At 39.0% G+C, this 20,462-nt stretch overlaps 2 protein-coding genes across 4 annotated transcripts in view; one reads left to right on the forward strand and one right to left on the reverse strand.

Annotated features, from left to right (window-relative positions):
• LOC148324252 (microtubule-associated serine/threonine-protein kinase 3-like) overlaps positions 1-9,630 on the reverse strand; it is a 32,200-nt gene extending 22,570 nt beyond the window's left edge. For 2 of the 3 annotated variants that reach the window (XM_088312887.1, XM_088312886.1), the window contains exons 1-3: positions 9,285-9,630; positions 6,171-6,260; positions 277-365 (exon numbers count right to left, since the gene is read on the reverse strand). In XM_088312887.1, coding sequence (XP_088169013.1) covers positions 277-365; positions 6,171-6,260; positions 9,285-9,331 — 226 coding nt within the window. In that variant the 5' untranslated portion in view covers positions 9,332-9,630. Of the gene's footprint in view, positions 1-276; positions 366-3,306; positions 3,696-6,170; positions 6,261-9,284 lie in introns of those variants that run through there. The other variant, XM_088312888.1, reaches the window with a different exon arrangement.
• A 4,701-nt stretch (positions 9,631-14,331) lies between these two features.
• LOC148324253 (uncharacterized) lies at positions 14,332-19,343 on the forward strand. Its single transcript, XM_088313669.1, has 5 exons — positions 14,332-14,542; positions 15,638-15,964; positions 16,191-16,337; positions 18,905-18,942; positions 19,016-19,343. Exons 1-5 carry the CDS (start codon positions 14,473-14,475, stop codon positions 19,160-19,162), a joined length of 729 nt encoding a protein of 242 aa, XP_088169795.1. The 5' UTR covers positions 14,332-14,472; the 3' UTR covers positions 19,163-19,343.
• The last annotated feature ends 1,119 nt before the right edge of the window (positions 19,344-20,462 follow it).

The raw sequence follows: 20,462 nt of genomic DNA on the forward strand, positions 1-20,462 counted from the left end.
CACTACTAATGTCAATCCACCTTCCAACGAAAATATGCAACCCCGCTAAGAATATACTGACCTACACGGCACTGTGGCAAATGAAACAGGACTACCTGATGACCTCCTAATGTTGATTCACAGTTGTTTGTAGTGAACGTAAATTGTTGTTTAAGATCAGTTCAATTGAAAACAAGAAGAGTTATGCTTTGGTTTTAAAAATAATCAACAAAGTTTAAATCAATCCCAACACTGACCTGTTTGGGCTGCTTCTGCAAGTCAGATTATGGCTCTTACCTGTATGGACTGAGAGGGGGGAGAGGGGCCGGGACAAAGTGGGTGATGGCGTTCCGACACACAGACTTTTCCTGTTGTTGCTGCGACAGCTGGAGCACAAAGAGAACAAGAGAAAATTGAGCATGATGATTCTCTCAATACACAACAATCAAAGTTGATCACAAAGAAAACGGACAATAGAAACCTACTTCAATCTGAAGTTGATAATGTTGGAACAGGTGTTTTGGCTCATTGCCATGTCTTTAGAAAACTGCCTACAAATTGCCCTTCTTCGACTTTCTTAATTCCATAATAAAGATGATTTCTTTTTAGTGCGGTCAAGCGATATTTTTTAACTAATTAATCACAAAAAGTAATTGCAATTAATCACATTCTTTTCAACTACTATTTTTTGTGAAGCTTTTAACAGGTATTTACTTGAATAATATCTTGTAACTAACGCAAATGCACAAAATATGAAGGGTATTTTAAATCAAATCTTTGATCCTTGAATATGATCGAAATGGAGTGATCTTTACAAGATTTTTTTCTTGGAAACAAATCTCAAAACGTATACAGTGCATTTAGTTGTAAGCAGCACACTCCAGCAGTGTTGGTTTGCGAGGCCCAGTGGAAACTTAAACAGGGTCTTTTGTTGTGAGATATGGTGGTAAAAAAGTACAGCTAATATGGTACAGGGTTTCAATTTGGCTTTGCAAGATATCCTAATTATTTTTTAAGTAAATAAAACGGACTTAAAATATTTAATCGCGTGAATTTTTTTAAAAATTAATCTTGAGTTAACGCTTCAATTCTGACAGCCCTATTTATTGTATTTTCAGTCCTCCAGCCCATAATAACTTCATACACTGTATGGCCTCTTCTTCGAGGCAACTATCTGGACAGCAATCTCACTGTCATGAGATCTCTCAATGAGCACCTGCTAAACGGATAGATGGGCCGAGCAGGATAAGATGATGTCATGGGACCAAATTACTTGTGACGTCTTTCTTTACAGAGCAAGTTTCATGGGCCGGTACCCCAATTCCTGCAGCACTAGATGTGTTGAAAACTTATACCACTGAAGAAGTACGTGTGAATTCTGGATATGTTGCAGAAAGTGGGCAAACTTGCACCGAGGTTTGCAGGGTAACCACAGGAACACACAGTGTCTTGAACACTACCCTATAATACCATATTAAACTGTATGAGATCATGCATCAGTGAAGATTAATCACGAAAAAAGTCTGAACTTGGGAAGTGTTTTTGTGGACATCCTGTGCAAGATCTGCCACATGAGCGGAACACGCAGCCAATCTGCTCTCAACAGTTTAACAACTGTTAAATGTCCAGAGTGTATTTCTGAAAGCTTTGTGTAATCATCTTGGCCTTGGTTATCCGCCATAAACACTATTCTTATGCAACGCTTGTGTTAATGTGTGTATTTGTGTACATACACAGCTGTAGTATAAAGCTGAATGTGAGTAATGACACTGCATGGATTAACGAGAACTGACCTCGGAAGTAGCCGCAATCCACTAAGCTCTGGCCTTTGGCAATATACCGAGTAAATCGTAATAACATCACATAACATTTTAACCAGATGTGGAATGGTGACGGTCCTTTTTTTTTAATCATCAAAAAAAATGTGTCAACCTTCAAAAGGGACACATTTTGCGGTTCTATGTAATTGATGGCTTTTTTAGGTAAATGGGGGACGAGGTAACCATATACTTGGTGCACTATGTAACATTTCCACTCTATGGAGCTTTCAATAACTTGGGGAAATTTAAGTGACATCTACAGAGATTTAAACCAACCCATGAGATTATTTCCATCCTCCGAGCAGATCTGCTTGGAGGAACATTTATGTAACTCCAACTCTAATCTGTAGGCAAATTCATGACAAAAAACTATGGCCTTAGAGAGTAGGAGGGAGAACTAATGAGAGCCAAAATACAAAAAAGGAAGCTCCTGTCAACAGAATCAAGGCTGATGGGAGTGGGTGCAACGATAGCAGCGGGCCCAGCTTGAGTTGCAGATGTCCGAGACTGATTTGTGTGTTTGTGTGCGCGTGTGTACAGGGTGGGGAGAATATAATCCCTAAAGCCTAAAAAGAAGGGGAAAAACTTGGACCATAAACGCCAGATGTTTCATTGGGATGAATATGACTGTGTTACAAAAATATGTCAGATTGAACACATTCCTACATCGATTCTCCTCAAATAAATAAGAGGTCAACATTGTATTGGGGTGTGATAGTCAAGTAAACATTCGTTTCCATGTTTACTGGAATACAAAGACTTCATTGCATTCATGCAGCAAACTTGACTAAAGGTTTAGTAAATTGGCCCTGGAATAGTCAATCTTAATAATGAACCATATTGGAAAGAAATTTGAGTCCCACAACACTCTACTATACATTTATAGGTGGCAATCACAAGTAACAAAATATGTCCCTCCAAAATTGTCTATGGATCACCATTGTCTGTGTTTTTAGGTTAACAAAGTGATGTACTGTCAAAAGATGCACAATGATCAGGCAACATTTGATGAGCTTGTTATCACGGCCTGGAGGCTTTGCGCTTTTAACGCTAAATGAAACAACAACAAACTATAGGCTAGCAGCAAGCAACCATCGTTGGCAAACCGCCATACGACGTCCACACACACTGCAGCCTCCATCTAGTTGGCCTGAATTAGGGTGATGTGTTGTTGAGCTGCTGTAATGTTAAACCTCACCCTTGCAGAGGTGTGCTACAGTGTTAAATTGATACATAAGGGTCAGTTATCGGTTTAAATTATGATACAGTGCTACGTTAAACCGCTCTAGCCCAGACAAAAGCTCCAAATCGCGTCCCCCAAACGTGGTATTAACATTCAAGCATTTAGCTCAACAGTTGCACATATCAAAGTGATAACAAAATAAAATAAACGTTTTCCTACGTTGGCTACAAGGATTATACAAAGTCATTCAAAACAAGCCGAGAGTAGAAAACTATCTTGAGTTTATGAACATGTCCAGCAAATTTCCAACTGCTGTGAACTAACCTTTTTGAGCGCTTCAGCAAGGCTCCAGGAACAAAATGAGACTTGTTCTGGCTTGGTTGACTTGGGTCCGACATACTAGATGATTCTCTTTCATAACATTTAAAGTTTAGGGGAGATTGCCTGTACAATGGACTGAGAGTCCGCTTCTGGTCCCTCCACCATCGTCTTTCTCTATCGGCGATTCCTTTTGTATTGAACGTAGATTACGTCTGCCGCGTGCAGTACGATTCAAAGCGGTATCGACGCTCCTTACATGTTCTGGTTCGCTGTCGAACGGTGGTATTGTGTCCGAAACATCAAGCCCATGACGCTGTATTTGCTGGACAACGCAGACCACCGAGCAGCGGGTCGACAACAGACGCTGCTGGTAGTGTGTGTCCGTGTGGGGAACCTGGAGTCTGGTGCTGCGTTCAAGTGCTGCTCGGTTACTTTGGCAAGCGCTGCTACCTCAGTTTAAAGGCGACATCCAGCCGTTGATAGCATAATAAATGACGGTGACGTTAAAAACCTTTTGTATTTTGGGAAACGATACTGCGTATACGTGTGAATACCTCGTTTATTGTTTAAATGTCTCGAAAAAGGTTCGCAGTCTAAAATGAACCTAGTGTAGTCAGAGATAAATGACCTCGTTAGCCCTGCCGCGAATAGCGAACACCGACCCCAAATGTTTAGGAATGTCTAATAGGGTTTATTGATTTTGGGAGAAATAGAAACTGAAAAATTAAAAAATTTAAAAAAAAATTGTGTTGTCAAGTGGTTAATTTGTTAACTAATTAATCCCCCCAAAATCTGAAATTTAACTTGCAATTAATCACATTTTCAACTATTATTTTTCATAAAACTTGTAACAGATATTTACTTGAGTAATATCATGGAATTCATGTAAAATCGCCAAATATTAAGTATATTTTAATCCAAAAACTGTTCTAACAACACTATTTGATCCTTGAATACAATCCAAACTGAGTCATCCGTACAGGCTTTTATATACTACATTTAGTTGTGTCCACAAACTGAGTTAAAATGTTTTAGATTAATATATGAACACCTTTGCTGTCAATGGTGTTTTGGGTTTTAATTTCAGAATTAAGATGTGTCAGGTTTAAAGTAAGGTTCAAGTGGGACTGACAACTTGAAACACGCATTTTATGTTTTGTGTCTTAAACCAAGTATAAATGTGTTCAAAGCACATGGGAATCGGGGGTAAAAATATAGGGTCTTTCTGTATCGCAGACTTTCACCTATTACAAGTGGACGACATTATTTTTACAAAATGTGATTATTTTAATGCAAGAGTGCAGTTCTGCAGTTTTGAGACTTATTGTTGTTGTTGTTACTGCTGTCAGGTCACAGGAACAAAATAGACTACCAAAAATGCGGTGTTGTTCTACAGTCTGTGGAATTAAACTGAACTGTAAACCGCAGTGACATTTACTTTCATTTGTTTGATGCAATTTGATTTGCAGCTTGAGTCCTTGGTTCAGTAACTATTTCCATGTGTGTGCACCGACTTCAGTGAGATGTATAAACAACTCAACAATGCAAACATGGTGCAAGCATGCTATGCATTTGACAGTTATATTTTACGAATGGTGTGGACAATGATTACTAGGTAAATACCATCAGAAACTAGAAAGAGTGAAAAGATTGTAGACATTAATTAAAGATAATTTATTCCATCCATTTACGTCACTGCTTTCCCTCATTAAGGTCATGGGTGAGCTGGAGCCAATCCCATTCTACTCAGACTGGAAGGCTGAGTACACCCTGAACTGGTCGCCAGTCAATCGCAGGCTACATATAATACAAACAACAATGCACACTCACGTTCGAAACTATAGACAATTTGGAGTGACAAGCTTATTTATGGAATCTGGGAGAACGCTGGAGTATACAAAGGCAAGCCGACGCAAGCACAAGGAGAACATTAAAACTCCACACAGGATGTCATGAGCTGGGAATTTAAACCGGTACCTCTCTAAGTGTGTGGCAGACGCGCCAAACACTAGAACACTGTGCTAGTGGGTGATGGAATGTGACAGAAAATTAATCTAACAAGGGCTTTCCCCACAATTAGGTTTAAATTTGACACAAGAGAATAAGCAACATTTAAAATGCAAAGCATAGTAGGTCGGATGATTCAACAAATCAGCAATCTGACATCCTGTTGCTGTGTCATTAGATTATTCAAAACTGGCTTCAGCCAATTGCTTTAAGATAAAAACAAATAAAATAATAAAAAAAAAAAAAGCAAACCCAATTCTGAATGGCTCATAGTGTGGCGTGCTAGCCAAGTGCTGCTCACACATCCAGAAACATGTTGGATGCAAACGTCTCTGTTTGCAGTGTTGCCTTCCTCCAGAGCACCCCTCATCGTTGCCAAGCAACCCACAGATTTAGATACAACTAATAACTGACGGGGCTTAGCTGGTTAAACAGGAGCTTCTTAAAACCACATTATTATCATGTATAGTGCATAAGCAGCAATTGGAGACATTTGGATTCCGATATATACACAGTAGCAATATTCTTATTTCTATACTATATTCTAAGCGTATAAAGAAACAAGACAACATTCTTCTTCAAAATGAATTGCCCACTCCTGTACTATTCTCACTCTTACGGGAAGGAATTACTTTTAGGTTTTCCCGCGTTCATTCTACAGGATTCTTAATTTGTCAAGGGTGAAAAAAACAATTGGTAAATTGACAAGATTCCTCTTTTGTAAGAGGTCAAGACTGAAATAACTATTTTGCAAACTGACTGGAGGGCAAGACACTTTTAGACAAAGCCCCTCTACGAAGAAGCAGCCTGTCATGAATCGTAGTTCCCTCTCACGGCAGTACGTGACATGGTTAACTTACCTCCAGGGGTGAAGAGTTTGCAAGGGGCTGCAAGGGCTGCAAGGGCTGCATGGACTCAGGAGAGTGGGGCTCTGATAAGTGGGTGACAAACTGAAAGGCAAGAAATAGTTGCATAGATTAGTACACTGGCCCTCAAATCATGATCAGTAAACAGCAAAACTTTAGATGAGGGAATATTAAAGTCACTGGACATGTGTAATGCTAGTCCAGTGTGTTGTTTATCTCCGAATCTGTCGACGAATTGAATGTATATGATTTTACTTCAAGAGGTAAATTGAACCACTGAAAAACCCTAAGACACAGGTATCAAACTCAAGGCCCGGGGGCCAGATCTGGCCCACAATCTCATTTTATGTGGCCAACTGCCTTTTGTTAGCACATTTTCTTCTCTTGTTAACAGATGAGATATTTGTTACGAATCCTGCCCTTTTAAAATAAATTGAAGAATTGTTGAACAAACAATTACGAACTGGCTTCTGATTTCAAAACTGGCTTTCGATCAATTTGTTGTGTGTATGTGATAACGTAAGGTGTTCATAAATGTATATAGGTTCACAGTCATAACGGCCCTCGGAGGGAAAACAGAACTATGACGTGGTCCGTTCACAAAAAATTAGCTTGACAACCCTGCCCTAAGACATTTATAACTTTTCAGATTATGACACATTTTCCCATATTCTTGTAAATGTGATTACTTTTTTTTAATACATTTTCTAAAAATGTAGCTCGGATTAGTTGGCTTTCTTTTCAAAAGCTGAAGAACAAAGACGTAAGAAAACCAGATCCACTTTGAGACATTAAAAATCAAAGTTTTGAAATGTCTCACCCAATACCGAGTGCTAAAGGCAAGTTCAAATCAATAGGGTGACCCGAAGAACCATGAAACTGTCCAAGTCCAGCCTCATACTGAATATTCATCAGCCATTTGCAGTGGGAGTGCGGACGTGTGAGAGGGGAATGGGCTGCCTGAAGACAATAATGCAGAAGTTTATGCGCAGCAGTGTGGTGCTGTTAGGATCTAAATTTTGCATCTAGAATTGAGTTTAATGACCCCATGCTATTAATATGAAGCGGCCAATGTATGTAAAAACGTGTTTTGATGGCTACATTTTACTGTTGCTACTTTTAATCAGATAACGGTATATTTGTTTTCCTTCCTGACAGCATTTCTTCACTGAATTACATTTTCAGTCAATTAGTGCAAAAATCTGTGCATGTGGTGTATGCCGTAGACACAACCGGACGCAAAATACCGACATCACATATATAATCTCACGCCCCAAAAAAAATAAAAAATAAATCAAGGTTGTGTCGCTTATCAAACACTAACGCTTTTACTTAACGTTATATGTCCATTCAACTAAACTCAATGCAACTCTGCTTACCTTTTGTTTCTTTTTCCATGCGGGTTACTGTCCACATTTTCTTTGTCTTTTCTTTTACTGTGGGTGTCACCATTCATCGGCATGACAACACACCCAACACGAAGTGCTATTGACCAAAACTAAAGCAATCACCTGATGCAACCTTTGATGGTGCAAGATGTACTTTATGACATTCAACTAGCATCACATCACACATCCGACATGTTTACCACCCAACGTTTCCTATCAGAATGCATCATTTTCGCCTTGAAATGTGCCAACGGGGTGCATCACCCTGACACTGACCCTGCGCTGTTTTCTTTTAACGATTTGCCTGCTCAGATGTAAGCAGTGCCTTGTGGGCTCTACATTGCAGTTATTGTTTAAGAGCTGCAGAGGCTTCTCAGTGCTAAACCAGCCATCAAAACACTAACGAACATGTCATAGTAATGCAGGAAAGATGTTGGGACTTCCATTTTCCTTAAGATCCCTTAACCAAAGCCCTTCAAAGTACCTCACTGATGAATCACATGTCATTTTCATTTTGTCAGCACTTCTGTACTTGAGTAAAGTGAGTAGAAAATCCTTCCCTGACTCACCGGTGACATTCTATCAGATTGGCACAAATAGGCACAATTGTAGCATGTAATGCAAAAAAAAACAGAGCAGTTCTGTTCATCACTTTGAGGAAGCTTATCCCAGGATGCCAGTGTCATTGTTTTGCGCATCACACGTTTTATTCCTTCGGAAAGGTTTGACTGGAAAGGTGCCAGAAAATGTATACACAAAGCATGAAGCTCTGATCTGATAATATTGTGGAATAAAACATATGGCATATTTGTTGGGCATCTGTGATCATCCAACCACTCCCTTTCTGCTCACTGAGGGCGATATCTTCCCTGTATCAGAGTAGAGAGCACCTGCAAAGTGCCTTAAAAAGACAATGAAAACAAACGGCGCATGCTCAGATGAGATCATCCACTGGTGAGGCAGATTCATTCCTACGCTCCTACATCTTATGGATCAGCATCTACAGTAGTAGGCAGCAGGTACCCCCTTGCTCCTCACACCCTGCTCACCACCCACCAAATACTGTTGCTGCTACAATTAATATGCTGGAAGAGTGGGCGAATAACGCTGTTATGTACTTTGTTATCAAGACAACAATCACAGCGTAGCAGTTTTAAGCCCCAAAAAAAAAAACTGTATGTATGGCGGGGAATGGGAGGCTTGTGCTGAGGGTATGTGTGATCCATGCAAGAATCTTAGTGAAAAAATAAACAATGTCACAGGAGAGCAGGACAGTAAGAAACACAATAGATCATAAGGTGGAAAAGAATTCATAATTTAGGTTAAAGTAGGAAAAGAGTAAGACTTTGACTTTTAAAAATCCACAATCCACTGCTTCCCAAATTCCCATGCATAATAGAAAATGTAATAAGTGTGCTAACTCAACGGATGCCTTTGTTTTCATTTCATTTCATGACGTCATGCGTGATTCCTGATCTTTCGTTTTCAGGTTTCATTTTGGTTCCGCTTGAGTTTATGTATTGTCTCTATTCTATAGAGTACAATATTTGCGATTGTGCATTAGTTTTATCAGTTTCAGTGCTGTAGTTTGAGGTCCACTTTGTGTGACTACCCCTAACATTTAAAAGGCAACGTTTGCACAGAACACGACAATACGCATCGCAGTCTACTTATAACTTCCGCGAGGTGGAGGGGAAAAAGATTTAAAAAAAATACTTACTCCAGAGTCAAAGAGGGAATCTTGAGTTTATCCCGTCTGGACTTCATGTTTGCCGGACACGCCAGAAGAGGCGGCTCCTCTCTCAGGGCAGCGCGGCACGACTCGCGCTCTCTGCCGGCTTCAAGTTCCCGACATTCATCGCTCTATTCTCCTCGGGTCTAAATATAGCCACTTCGACAAAAGCGTGTCGTTTGCCAATTTCCACCTGAAATGTAGTTCAAGCTCAAGAGTAACCCCTCTCGTGTGTGTGTGCGCGTGCAGGGAGCAAGCGAGAGTCGCATGCACTGAAGGAGCCAAACCAGCAGAGCGCGAGAGAGACGGGTCACTGTTCACCTCCATGTGACTAGTGGGAGGGCAGCAGGGGGGGGGGGAAGGAGCTTTGCAGTCTATTGGCCGAGACTGAAATCAATTTGGGCGGTGGGTGTCAGTCAGAAGTGGGAACGAAGCACTTGGACGCAATGATGTAATTCGCAGCTGGTTGTGGTTTCCGCAAACTGTTCAGTGGTCTTCCGCTCTTGCAGTAAATAAATGACAGTCAGATCACAGGGGAGACAACCAAAGAAATGTCACGATGCAGAACGTTTTTACAACACAACATGTGAACCATTAAGCATTTTTTAACCTATTTTTTTACTTGTTTTGAGACCACTGTCTGAACTCAAATCAACTTTTCACATGATACACTGCAAAAATTAAATCTTAAAGACCTAGTGTGAGGTAAGCTTAGTCCACTGTATTTTGAGAATACTCACGTTAGTGTGTTTTAACGCAAACGTCCCAGATTCATAGTAAGACCCATGGTTCTAACAACGAAAATGCTTTTGTTTGGCAATTCTTCGGGAATGATGCCATTCGCAGAACGACAAGTCGCCAGTCGCCATTGCACTGCATTGTTTATTGTCCGGGGAGATGTTCAACTGAAATTGGTTTTGCGTTTTACGGCAAGTTGCTTTAGCGCTGTGTGGCGATGCGTTGTTCGTATTCTGGGAAGCATCTGTTTGAGTGGCCAAAACAAAAAATATTGGGCATGTAACTGGACCAATTTTGTTCTGGCAATTAGAAGGAATTTCAAGTCAGTGTTGACGAGTGTTCTTTACCACAAGCACTTCGGAAATGTCTGTTTTCTCCACCGTTTTGGTTATGATTGAGGGTTCGCAAAAAGGTAAGTGTGATTACGATCAAAATCACTCAAGTTACTTCAGCCTCTAACCTCACTAACTAGCTCACAAAATAACATTGAAACATAAATACAGTTTTCTGGGTTTGTATCACTGTAGTCACATTTGTGACTGTGTTGCATTTTTACATTCACAGCTTTTTATCATGCTGCGTTCAAGGACTGGCCAGGGACAAACATTCCCTTGCTGCACTAATGGTAAATCTGAAATAGAGGCAACGGTGTCCTCAGAAAGCGACTAGTATTATTGTGAGCTCCCTCACTGTTGATGAGATTAATGTCGGGGCTGCATCTAGACAGTCAGTGACTCAAGCTCCCTCGGTTTGGTGAAATCTTCTGAAACGTAACCACCCAAAGGACATTTCCAAGTATTGGCACCTTAGTATAAAATGGAAAAATATCCCAACCAATGTGTGTTGCTCAGTGAGTGGTGGTGAAGGAGTTCCCATTCCCGCTAGGTGATTGTTTTGTCGGAAGAGCTTTTAATAAGAGAGTCTCTTTCAGAGTTACCATGGCAACAAGGGCTTTCCTGTTCCTCTCATCAGCCTGTACGCTTAGCCCATCTTTGCTGTATGACACGACGCTCAGCAATTTCAGCACTCATTCCTTAAAGACATATTATCAATCATGTATTTTGATCGGTCAGTCAATCAGAGAACTAGATTGTATCCAACGTCTATCATTTGCTCCTTTTACAGTCAGGTCAATAAATCTTAGAACATTGACAATTCACATATTTTTCACTCTAAACACCACCAAAATGGATTTGAAATGATACAACCCATATGTGCTTTAATTCCAGACTTTCAGCTTTAATATATCTTCAATACATCCGAAACATTTGAAAGATGGAGGAATTACACCAGTTTGTATATGTGCTGCCCACTTTTTAAGGGACCAAAAGTGACGGGACAAATTAGCAATCATAAATCAAATGTTCACTTTTTAATAGTAGGTTGTAAATTAAGTCGTTACGAAGTCAATTAACACAAACTACTAGTTGACAAGGCAAACGCCCAAGACTGTAAAACCAGAAGCACCAACCTGTGCAGTACCTGGATTGACTACAAGAAAGCCGATGGATGACTCAATGCCACACACATGGATCCTATGTGCCTTCATTAAAAACTCAACGAGGCTGTGGAATACAATTCTGGAGTGCTAACTCAAAGCCACTTGCACAAGTGAATATCAAATGTGGCATATTCCAAGAAGATGCTGCTTTTCTGCATAGGCCAGAACTCGGTCCGATCATAACCAAGAGGGGGTTTGGGTCCTGATTTGGAAGTGGAACAATGGTCAGCCACTTCCTCTACATGGATGACATCACATTGTATGCCACGAATGACCATGACATCAACAAGGATATTCAGCAATGACATCAGATTGTCATTCGGACTAGATAAGTGTGCGGAAATTATATCCCGGTGAGGGAAGATGTTCACAACTGAATGGATAGAATTACCCGAGGTCACCATAACAGATGTGCAGGACAACTCCAAATACCTTGGAATTCCAAAGAAAAAATACCAATCATGAGGAGGCAGCTCGGAGGGCAGCCATGGCCAAATACCTAAGGTGGGTGAGGCACGTTTCAGTCTCTCACAACAAATACGCAGACAGGTTTGTCTGTAATCTATCTCTGTGCATGCATTTGTCTTATCGGTCGATTCCAGCTAACGTTTAGAGCAGGGGTCACCAATCTTTTTGAAACTGAGAACTACTTCTTGGCTACTATTTAATGTGAAGAGCGACCAGTTTGATTGTACACACTTCTGTTCACATTAAAGATTTGTAACAGTAATTAGGAAACAGATAAATATCAGCCGGCAACACTTTATTGTTATAAATCTCTGCCAGTGTTCACGATTTTTAAATGACCACTTCTACAATATTGCTAGAAAGCCACCGTGTCCCATCACTGGTGAGCTACTTTCACAATAGGCCGACAGGCTACTCATGTGATCCTTGAGGGCTTCATGGGGCCCGCGGCAGACATGTTGGTGACCCCTGCTCTAGAGCTGGCGTTTTAATCCAGCTAGCTAGCGTTATAACGTGTATAAATATATATATATATATATATATATATATATATATATATATATATATATATATATATATATATATATTAGGGCTGTCAAAATTAAAGCATTAACTCAGGTGGTTAATCAAACATTTTTTAACTCAGTTTGATTTACTTAAGAAATAATTTGCATACTTTGCAAATATTGTGCCATATTAGCTGTCTTTAGCACGTCACAGAACAAAACACCGTGTTTAAGTTACCACCGGGCCTTGCAAACCAACACTGCTGGAGTGTGGCGCTTGTGGGCAGTTTTGAGAAATGTTTCGAAAATAAATGTTTGCATGATGCATAAATGTTTTAGATCGTATTCAAGAATCCAAGAAAGCTATTAGAACAGTCTTTGAATTCAATATACTTCATATTTGGTGATATTGCATCAATTCCAAGATATTATTCAAGTAAATATCTGTTATAAGCTTTGCAAAAAATAGTAGTTGAAAAATGTGATTAATCACAATTAATTATGGAATTTTTTGTGATTAATTAGTTAAAAAAAGTACCCACTTGGCAGCACTAATGTGTGCGTGTGTGTGGGGGGGTGTGCGTGTGGGGGTGAGTGTTTTTGGGGAGGGGGGTGTAAAAAGACAGAGAAAGAGAGAGAGAAAGAGAGAGAGGGAGGGGTGGGGGATATCCCTTGGAGAAATATTGAGTTTGTACCTAAATTGATTGACATCATGTTTTTTTTTCAACTCGCAATTACACACATTAATCTTCCAAAGAGACAACACGGATTCATTTCAGAGCACTGCGGTATGATGACGTATAATGTTATAAACATGACAGGATAACAGGATGAGGATCAGTTCAACAATGGACTTCATCAATGTCAGTGAGTCTGAGAAAGTTCTTCACCACTGTGACGACAAAATTAACCACAGATAAACAAGCTGCGTTCATGTGAATGATTCAATTGTGTCCACAAGGGGGCACAATTTGACCAAGACTTTGCTGCTTTTTAATACACAACACAGTTCATTTTGCCATCTCAAACATGATCAAAACAAATACAGGTACGCAAGCTGATTTACTGATAAAAATATATAAAATAAATAAAAAATATATTTAAATAAATATCTTAATACTGGTGCTATCTGACGAGTACTCAGTATATTAAGGTTTTTTTTCAAATGGATCCAAATTACATTAAATTCAAAATTGTTTTATTAAGAGATTCTAGTTCAAACAATTAATATGGACAATAACTGTCAGGTGCTGGAGCGGGAAGCTTGCTAATTGCTTTGTTTGACTTCATGAGACCCACGCTTAAGCACACATATTTGTTGTGTTCATTTAAAATTTATCGATTGCTCAATCGTTTACATATGTCTCAAATGTAGACATAACAGATATGCAAGATTGTTGATTATAAAAGTGAAATTAAAATTGTTGTCCATCTTCTCTCGCCTATTTCATGCAAGGCAATTACATTTATGCTTTCAGTTACACTATTTGGTAACGTTATTTTTTTAGTATGATATTTAATTTATTGTTATATACTCATTTTATGTTTAGCAGTTATGACAGATTTATATGGAACAGATTTGTCTGGTCCAAGAAATTGCATTTCTGGTTCTATGGTTATCGTAACCTTATTCCTCTCATTCTGTGGTGATATCCCAAAGAAAAAATGGCGACTAGAAAAAGCAAACACTCAAAGTTAATCCTTTGAATTTTCACTGAGCTGATATCTCATGGTCCAAATAATAAGCATTTCCTGAATATAGACACACAAGTTGTTGTGCTTGCATCGTGACATTTTTGCTCAGATGACAGGAGGTGCTTGAACTGCACAAGGTCGACAAATCTGCATTGAAATTCTAGTTCCGCTTCACACTTGACTATTCCTGTCAGGCTTATCTTAGACATTTACACCTAACAGAATAAACACATAGCAAGTTGATATTACCACACTGGAGTAAAAGGTAATGATCAAGGAGATGGTGCCTAAAGCACTTTCGATAGTTTTGATGACAACAACGCTTTTGATCATCAATGGTAAGTCTTTTTTTTTCTTGATAATGTGTTATGCACACTTTATTTTCATTTTATCTCGCACTCAAAAATGATCCGAGCAAAAATGCGCATTCTCAGAATGATTATGAGTTGAATGACTTCTTGCCAAAACATGTGGTACAGAGGAGTGATTATTGTAACGTTTTGTTGTATAGTATTAGACTATTTGGATGTGCGTGAGAATTAAAAATGACTCTTTTATAAAATAATCATTATTAAAAAGGAGAATGGTCACAGATGACATTTTGTCATGAATTCAAATTACGCAATTGGATGGATGCACATAATTTGATTTGAAGTAGGAGAACCTTATTTGACACCATTTAAAAACATACAGTGGGTTCGGTTCCCACTCAGTGACATTGTTAATGTAAGTGTGAATGGCTGTTTGTCTCGCTTTGTGTCCTGTAATTGCCTGACGACCAGTCCGAGTTGCCGTCCTCCTTTCACCAAATGGCATGTGGAATAGGCTCCGGCTCCAAATAACCCTGAAAAGGAAATTCGACATTAATATCTAAAGTTTGCATTTATTTAAAAGAGAAAACATGAACTAATATACAGATACGGTAATCATTTTTTCTCCTAGTACTGAAAACTCCAGATAAGAACACCATTATCCATCCAACCATTTTCTATAGCGCTTGTCCTCGTTCCGGATGAAAATTGGCCTATCCCGGCCGACGGAGCAACAGCTAAGGAATACCCTCTCGACTCGTCAGCAGTCAATCACAAAAAAACATACAGAAAAACAAGCATACACTCTCAAACTATACGGAGGTTTCCATTATCTATTAATAAATAATAAATAAATAATAAAACAATCACTTTCAGCTCATGTCTTGGGATGTGTATATAGCGAATTTCATACACAAGGTAACTCAATGTGCTTCACAGCGCAAGATTTAAAAGCATTAACAAAAAAAAAAACTGAATTAAAGACGTTTAAAAGCAGAGAAAGGAAATAAAAAATAGCTATTTTAGATTGAAAAAAAAATGCTTTATAAGAACTCATCCTAAAAAGCATTTGCTTTGTTCAACAGCTGGTATCCACATTTTGTGTCTTCCGTCCATGCACAGGCCGCAGCCGAGCACAGCTCACAGGGATCCTGGGCCACGATGTCACCCTTGAGTTCAAATTTAACACCAATATCACTAACAACAGCCATTTTGCAGTTTACTTTGAGGGCTACACAAAGATGGCAGAGCACTGTCCTTGGAAAGGTTGCTCAAAAGAACGTGGTTTTGACATTTACTCTGAAAATTCTTCTGTATTTTGCCAAATAACAAACCTCACTCAAGCTCACAGTGGAACATACAGAGCCATACTATTCCCACAAAGCGAACCAACTAAAAAAAGTAACAATGTGGACCTGATCGTTCAGGAGGAGAACAGCAACTACACCGGTAAGATAAGACACTAGGTATGATATGTTTCATAAATGCGGTGTATATAATTTTCATTTTTTTACGCAAAAAGTAATTTCCTACAGTCTAGTACAGTAGACATAACAAAATAAAATAAAATTATTGTAAAAAAAAAACAAACAAAAAAAACAACTCCAACTGAAAATTTAGAATTTAGTTTAGTTCACGACAAATCAATTTCACAATTTTTTTTCCACTGTCACAGTTTCTCGTGAGCAGGAAAACAGAAACACAACCAAAAATCCACTAAGCATTTTTTCCAGTGCAACCACAGCAGTACTTGTGGTTTTACCAGTCATCTTGCTGGCTGCAACATTGCCTTGGTTCTTCTGGTGTTGTGTCCGATCGAGAGGTAAGGATTATTTACTTCATATCTATGACCTATTTTTTTTTTTGTTTGTTAGTTTTCAAATGGAAAAGACTACAATGGTGTCACTACGTTTTGTTCAGCCAGTGTGGGCTGAATTTCTAGAAAGGGATGTTGTGAATATGAATGTGAGTGTGAATGGTTGTCGAAATGAGTATGAGTAATTAGTAATGAAAGAAGAAACATTTCATTCATATTATTTCGTTGCATAGAATACAATAACCTGCGATGGTGTGGCGACCAGATCAGAGTGTCGCACACCTTTCTTCCAAAGTCATTCTGAGATTGGCTCCAATTTACACTTGACCTAATGAGGACAAGCGCTGCAAAATTACGCGACACTCATACCATGACTTTTAAAACTAATTCTTTATGTTGCCAAGATACTTGTTTGCCATATCCATTTGCCCCATCAAAAATGTAAATATTCCCCCCAAGACATAAACGAATTGTAAAATATTAATATATAACTATAATGAAAGCGAATGGAAAGTAGTAATTGTGCAGTCAATTGACGAGGCCATTTCCCACATGGTTAGTTCAGTGTTGACATATATTCCATGCTACATGGAAAGATTTTTTTTTTCTTTTCCTGTCTTTGAGTGTTTGTCTTGGTCAATGAACGGATAAAAGTACATCAATGACTGTGCCTTTTTTTTTCTTCACTCAATAGTGTCGTTCAAGTAACGCCTCGTAACACAAATAACGCATATTGGGAAAGTTGTAAGTCAAGTGCTAAACTCTGACAAGGTACAACTGTAATGTCTGACAACTGTAATATTTCCCCCATTACACTCCACAACAAAGCTTCATCAAAAGCTTTACGATTTTTTTTTTTGTGCAAGCTAAAAGGAAAAGGCGATGAAAATGTAACCTCCGTAAATGGATGTTATTAACCTCAAGTTTGTGCAGTGCTGGCCTAACCTTTATGGGGCCCAAAAGAGAACTCGATATGTACTGGCCCTCTCGTCATATTTCCACGTTTTAATCCTCATTCTTTTTAGGGCCCTCTAGTAGCCAGGGGGGGGCTCAAGTAGCCACTTAGTTTGCCTATGCACATGCGACTTGACCACAGGGGAATTTCATTTTTAGGTAACTTGTTTACTATAGCGGTTTCAGACAGTAGTGGTGAGGGTGGGGACAAGCCCGTCTCCAGACCTCAGCTCAGCAACAAGAAGTGGAACATGAAATGCATGGTGGGGAGGGTGTGGGTGGAGGCAGCTATTATTAATACACTTGAGTGTATTCAGTTTAAGATAGTTTTGAGGCATGCTGAACTCTATCTCAGCTGTCTTTGGGCAGTAAGTGGGGTACACCCTGGACTGGTCGCCAGCCAATTGCAGGGCACGAAAACACGAACAACCGTCTGCGCTCTCAAACACAGCTAAGGGCAATTCAAAGTGTCCAGTCAACCTCCCATGCATGTTTTGGAATGTGGGATTTAACCCACACAACTGAAGTTTATGTCATCACTCAATGAGGAAAACGCTGCGTCCATGAATCCAAAATATTGGGGCTGATATTTTCAGCGGTTGATGTTGGCATTCCCATACATTTTGGTGTGAAGTGATTTTTGAGAATTTTAGCACTTATGTAGAGTGAGTCCCGTGTGTCAGTCTACTGCAGAGTCCTCAGCTCTCTTTATTTACAAATACGTACATATTTTACGGACATGTCATGCCACATTCTACTATGCCACTGAAAAAAATGGCAGATTCACTTTGAAAATTGTGCCAGACTCTTGCACACTGTCATTGATGTACCTGTTGCGAATAGGCCTGCACATCTAACATTATTTTGAGTGAGGCCATCACAGGCTGCTGCAGGTAAGACTGGCCATCGATCAAGCAAAACCACAAAATTAAAATAAATAAATAAATAAATAAAATCAAATAAAATAAACATTGTTCGGGATAACCGCACAAAAAGCGCTTCTAAGACAAAAATGAAAATATACAGCAAATTTCACTAATTATTTGTTTTGCACTTTTAAAAGAAATCTTATGTGCTCCCGCTCAACAGGAAATAGAGAACCTTGCCTCTTATGTTGACACTTTTTGAATGTTTCTGGTAAACTTTGCCATTTAAACCCGCTCTGTGACCTGACAAACTAACCACATTTCCCATTCAACGACTGTAAACGCGCAGACGGAAAACGAGTTGTCCTCAATAACAGAGCAATTTAAAACCTCACAAAAAGATGTAAAACAATGCATTCTTTACCTTTATCGTACAACATGCTTTTATTTCTTTCAGATAAGATGAATCACCAATTCACACAATCCACACAAACGACAGACTGAACAATGAAAATCAATTCAATAATTAATATCACGCTCATCCCAAATCACAACATATAGAAATATACAATATGTGAACTTCAAAATATGAGTTAGAATTTTATTAATGAGAATAGAATGCGATAAATATTTTGGACACACTTTAATTTACTCAGTAATTTGAAATAAATGATGCACTGATGAACTATTTTCTGTGCAATTATGGTTACTTATTACTGTACTAATTAGAGTTTTTGGTTCTATTTCATTCAGCCAATAAAGCCCCAAAAAAGTCCTCACCATCAACACAGGTGAGGAGAACACATTCTCTTCAAGGACACATTTCAAGCAAATGCTTAACTTTCCCTTTTGTTTTCCTTTCAGATAGCAAGTGTTTCGTTGAATGTCATGCCCGAAGCTGATTTTGCCTACAGTGTCCTGAACTTTCCTAAAAGAGAGACCCCGCTGGTGAACAGCAAGTCAAATGATATCGAATATGTCCAGGTCCGCCACGCCCCCGTCAAAAATTAATGTACACAACTGGTCATGTTTTAAGCACAGGTCTGTGACAATCAGCAAACGTTTGGGAAATATACTGTACATAAATAAATGTAGATAGTAAATTTAATATTTGAATAGATACATGTTTTGTTCTGTTAATTATCTTTATAAAAGAAATGTGTATTCTTTAAAGAAAGCTACAATAGTTTGATCTTGTTTATATTTTAGAATTTCTATGGCACACGGTTTATACAGCTTCGTACAGTACAGTAAATGATCATTTTGAGAAAAAGTGACGTGTCAGCAAAATTTTTCTTTTACTTTTCTGTCATGGTAGCCGCAGGGTAAGAATGTTGGTTGGCACGTCTTACCTCAACGTCGAACCTTTGGAACCTTGATGTGAATTTTACACGTTCTCTCTGTGCTCATGTGAGTCTTCAGTTTCCTGCCTCATCTCAGGCGCATTTTTCTCAAGTTATTTCAAGTTGATTGGCAAGAATGTTGATAGTTGTTGGTCTACAAGGACAATGTGATTTACTGGCAAACGGTGTACCGGTGCCCTGTGCCGGCTCGAGAAATTTTTACCTCGGGAGGCAAATGCATGGCTGGAAGTTATAATTGCGTACCCGCACACAAACACTTCATAAGACCCCAAAATCTCAATCGAATGTGGTTGATTTTACTGCTTTCCAGAGGCGTAGCAAGGTTTCATGTACACCCCCCCTGGCCCTCATGAGATGTACAAATGGACAGCTTTAAAAACAATACAATCTTGTGTAAAAGTTCAAAGTCGCCATTGGATTCAAAGCGTTATTTCAATCTGTTACACAAACAGGAAGTACGTTTACCAAATTAACCACAAAAAAGAAAACACAAAATATGTCCGTATTGTATTGAGTGAACACAAACATCCATGCACACAAAAAGCACTGTATGACCTTAGGCCTCTCCTTCCTGCTTCTGCATGATACATTGAGACTCGTTTAATTTTTACCTGGTCAACGTAGAGGCAAATGACATGACTTTGGCTCACTGCTCAACTTTGGGTGGGGGTGGCTGGTGTCACCTCTTGCCACCCAGTAAAACTGTGTATGAGTAGTCTGTAATATCTCCACTTCCTGTTCTCCTTTTCTTAGTTAGATAAGTCTAAAATGATTCTCCAGGACTGACGTGCTTCATATTCATATTACATAAATCCATGAGTTTTTTATGAGTTCTAGACTGTATCACATATTGATTTTTTCCCCCTGTGAACAGAACTCCATTTGGCCTTTTTCCTAAAATTTCACATGGATGGAGGAGATATTATATGTCAATTGTGATTATTTAT

The sequence above is a fragment of the Idiotropiscis lumnitzeri genome, chromosome 13 (assembly GCF_059441095.1).
Source record: "Idiotropiscis lumnitzeri isolate Australia: NSW breed Sydney's pygmy pipehorse chromosome 13, RoL_Ilum_1.0, whole genome shotgun sequence".
Classification (NCBI taxonomy): Eukaryota; Metazoa; Chordata; class Actinopteri; order Syngnathiformes; family Syngnathidae; genus Idiotropiscis; species Idiotropiscis lumnitzeri.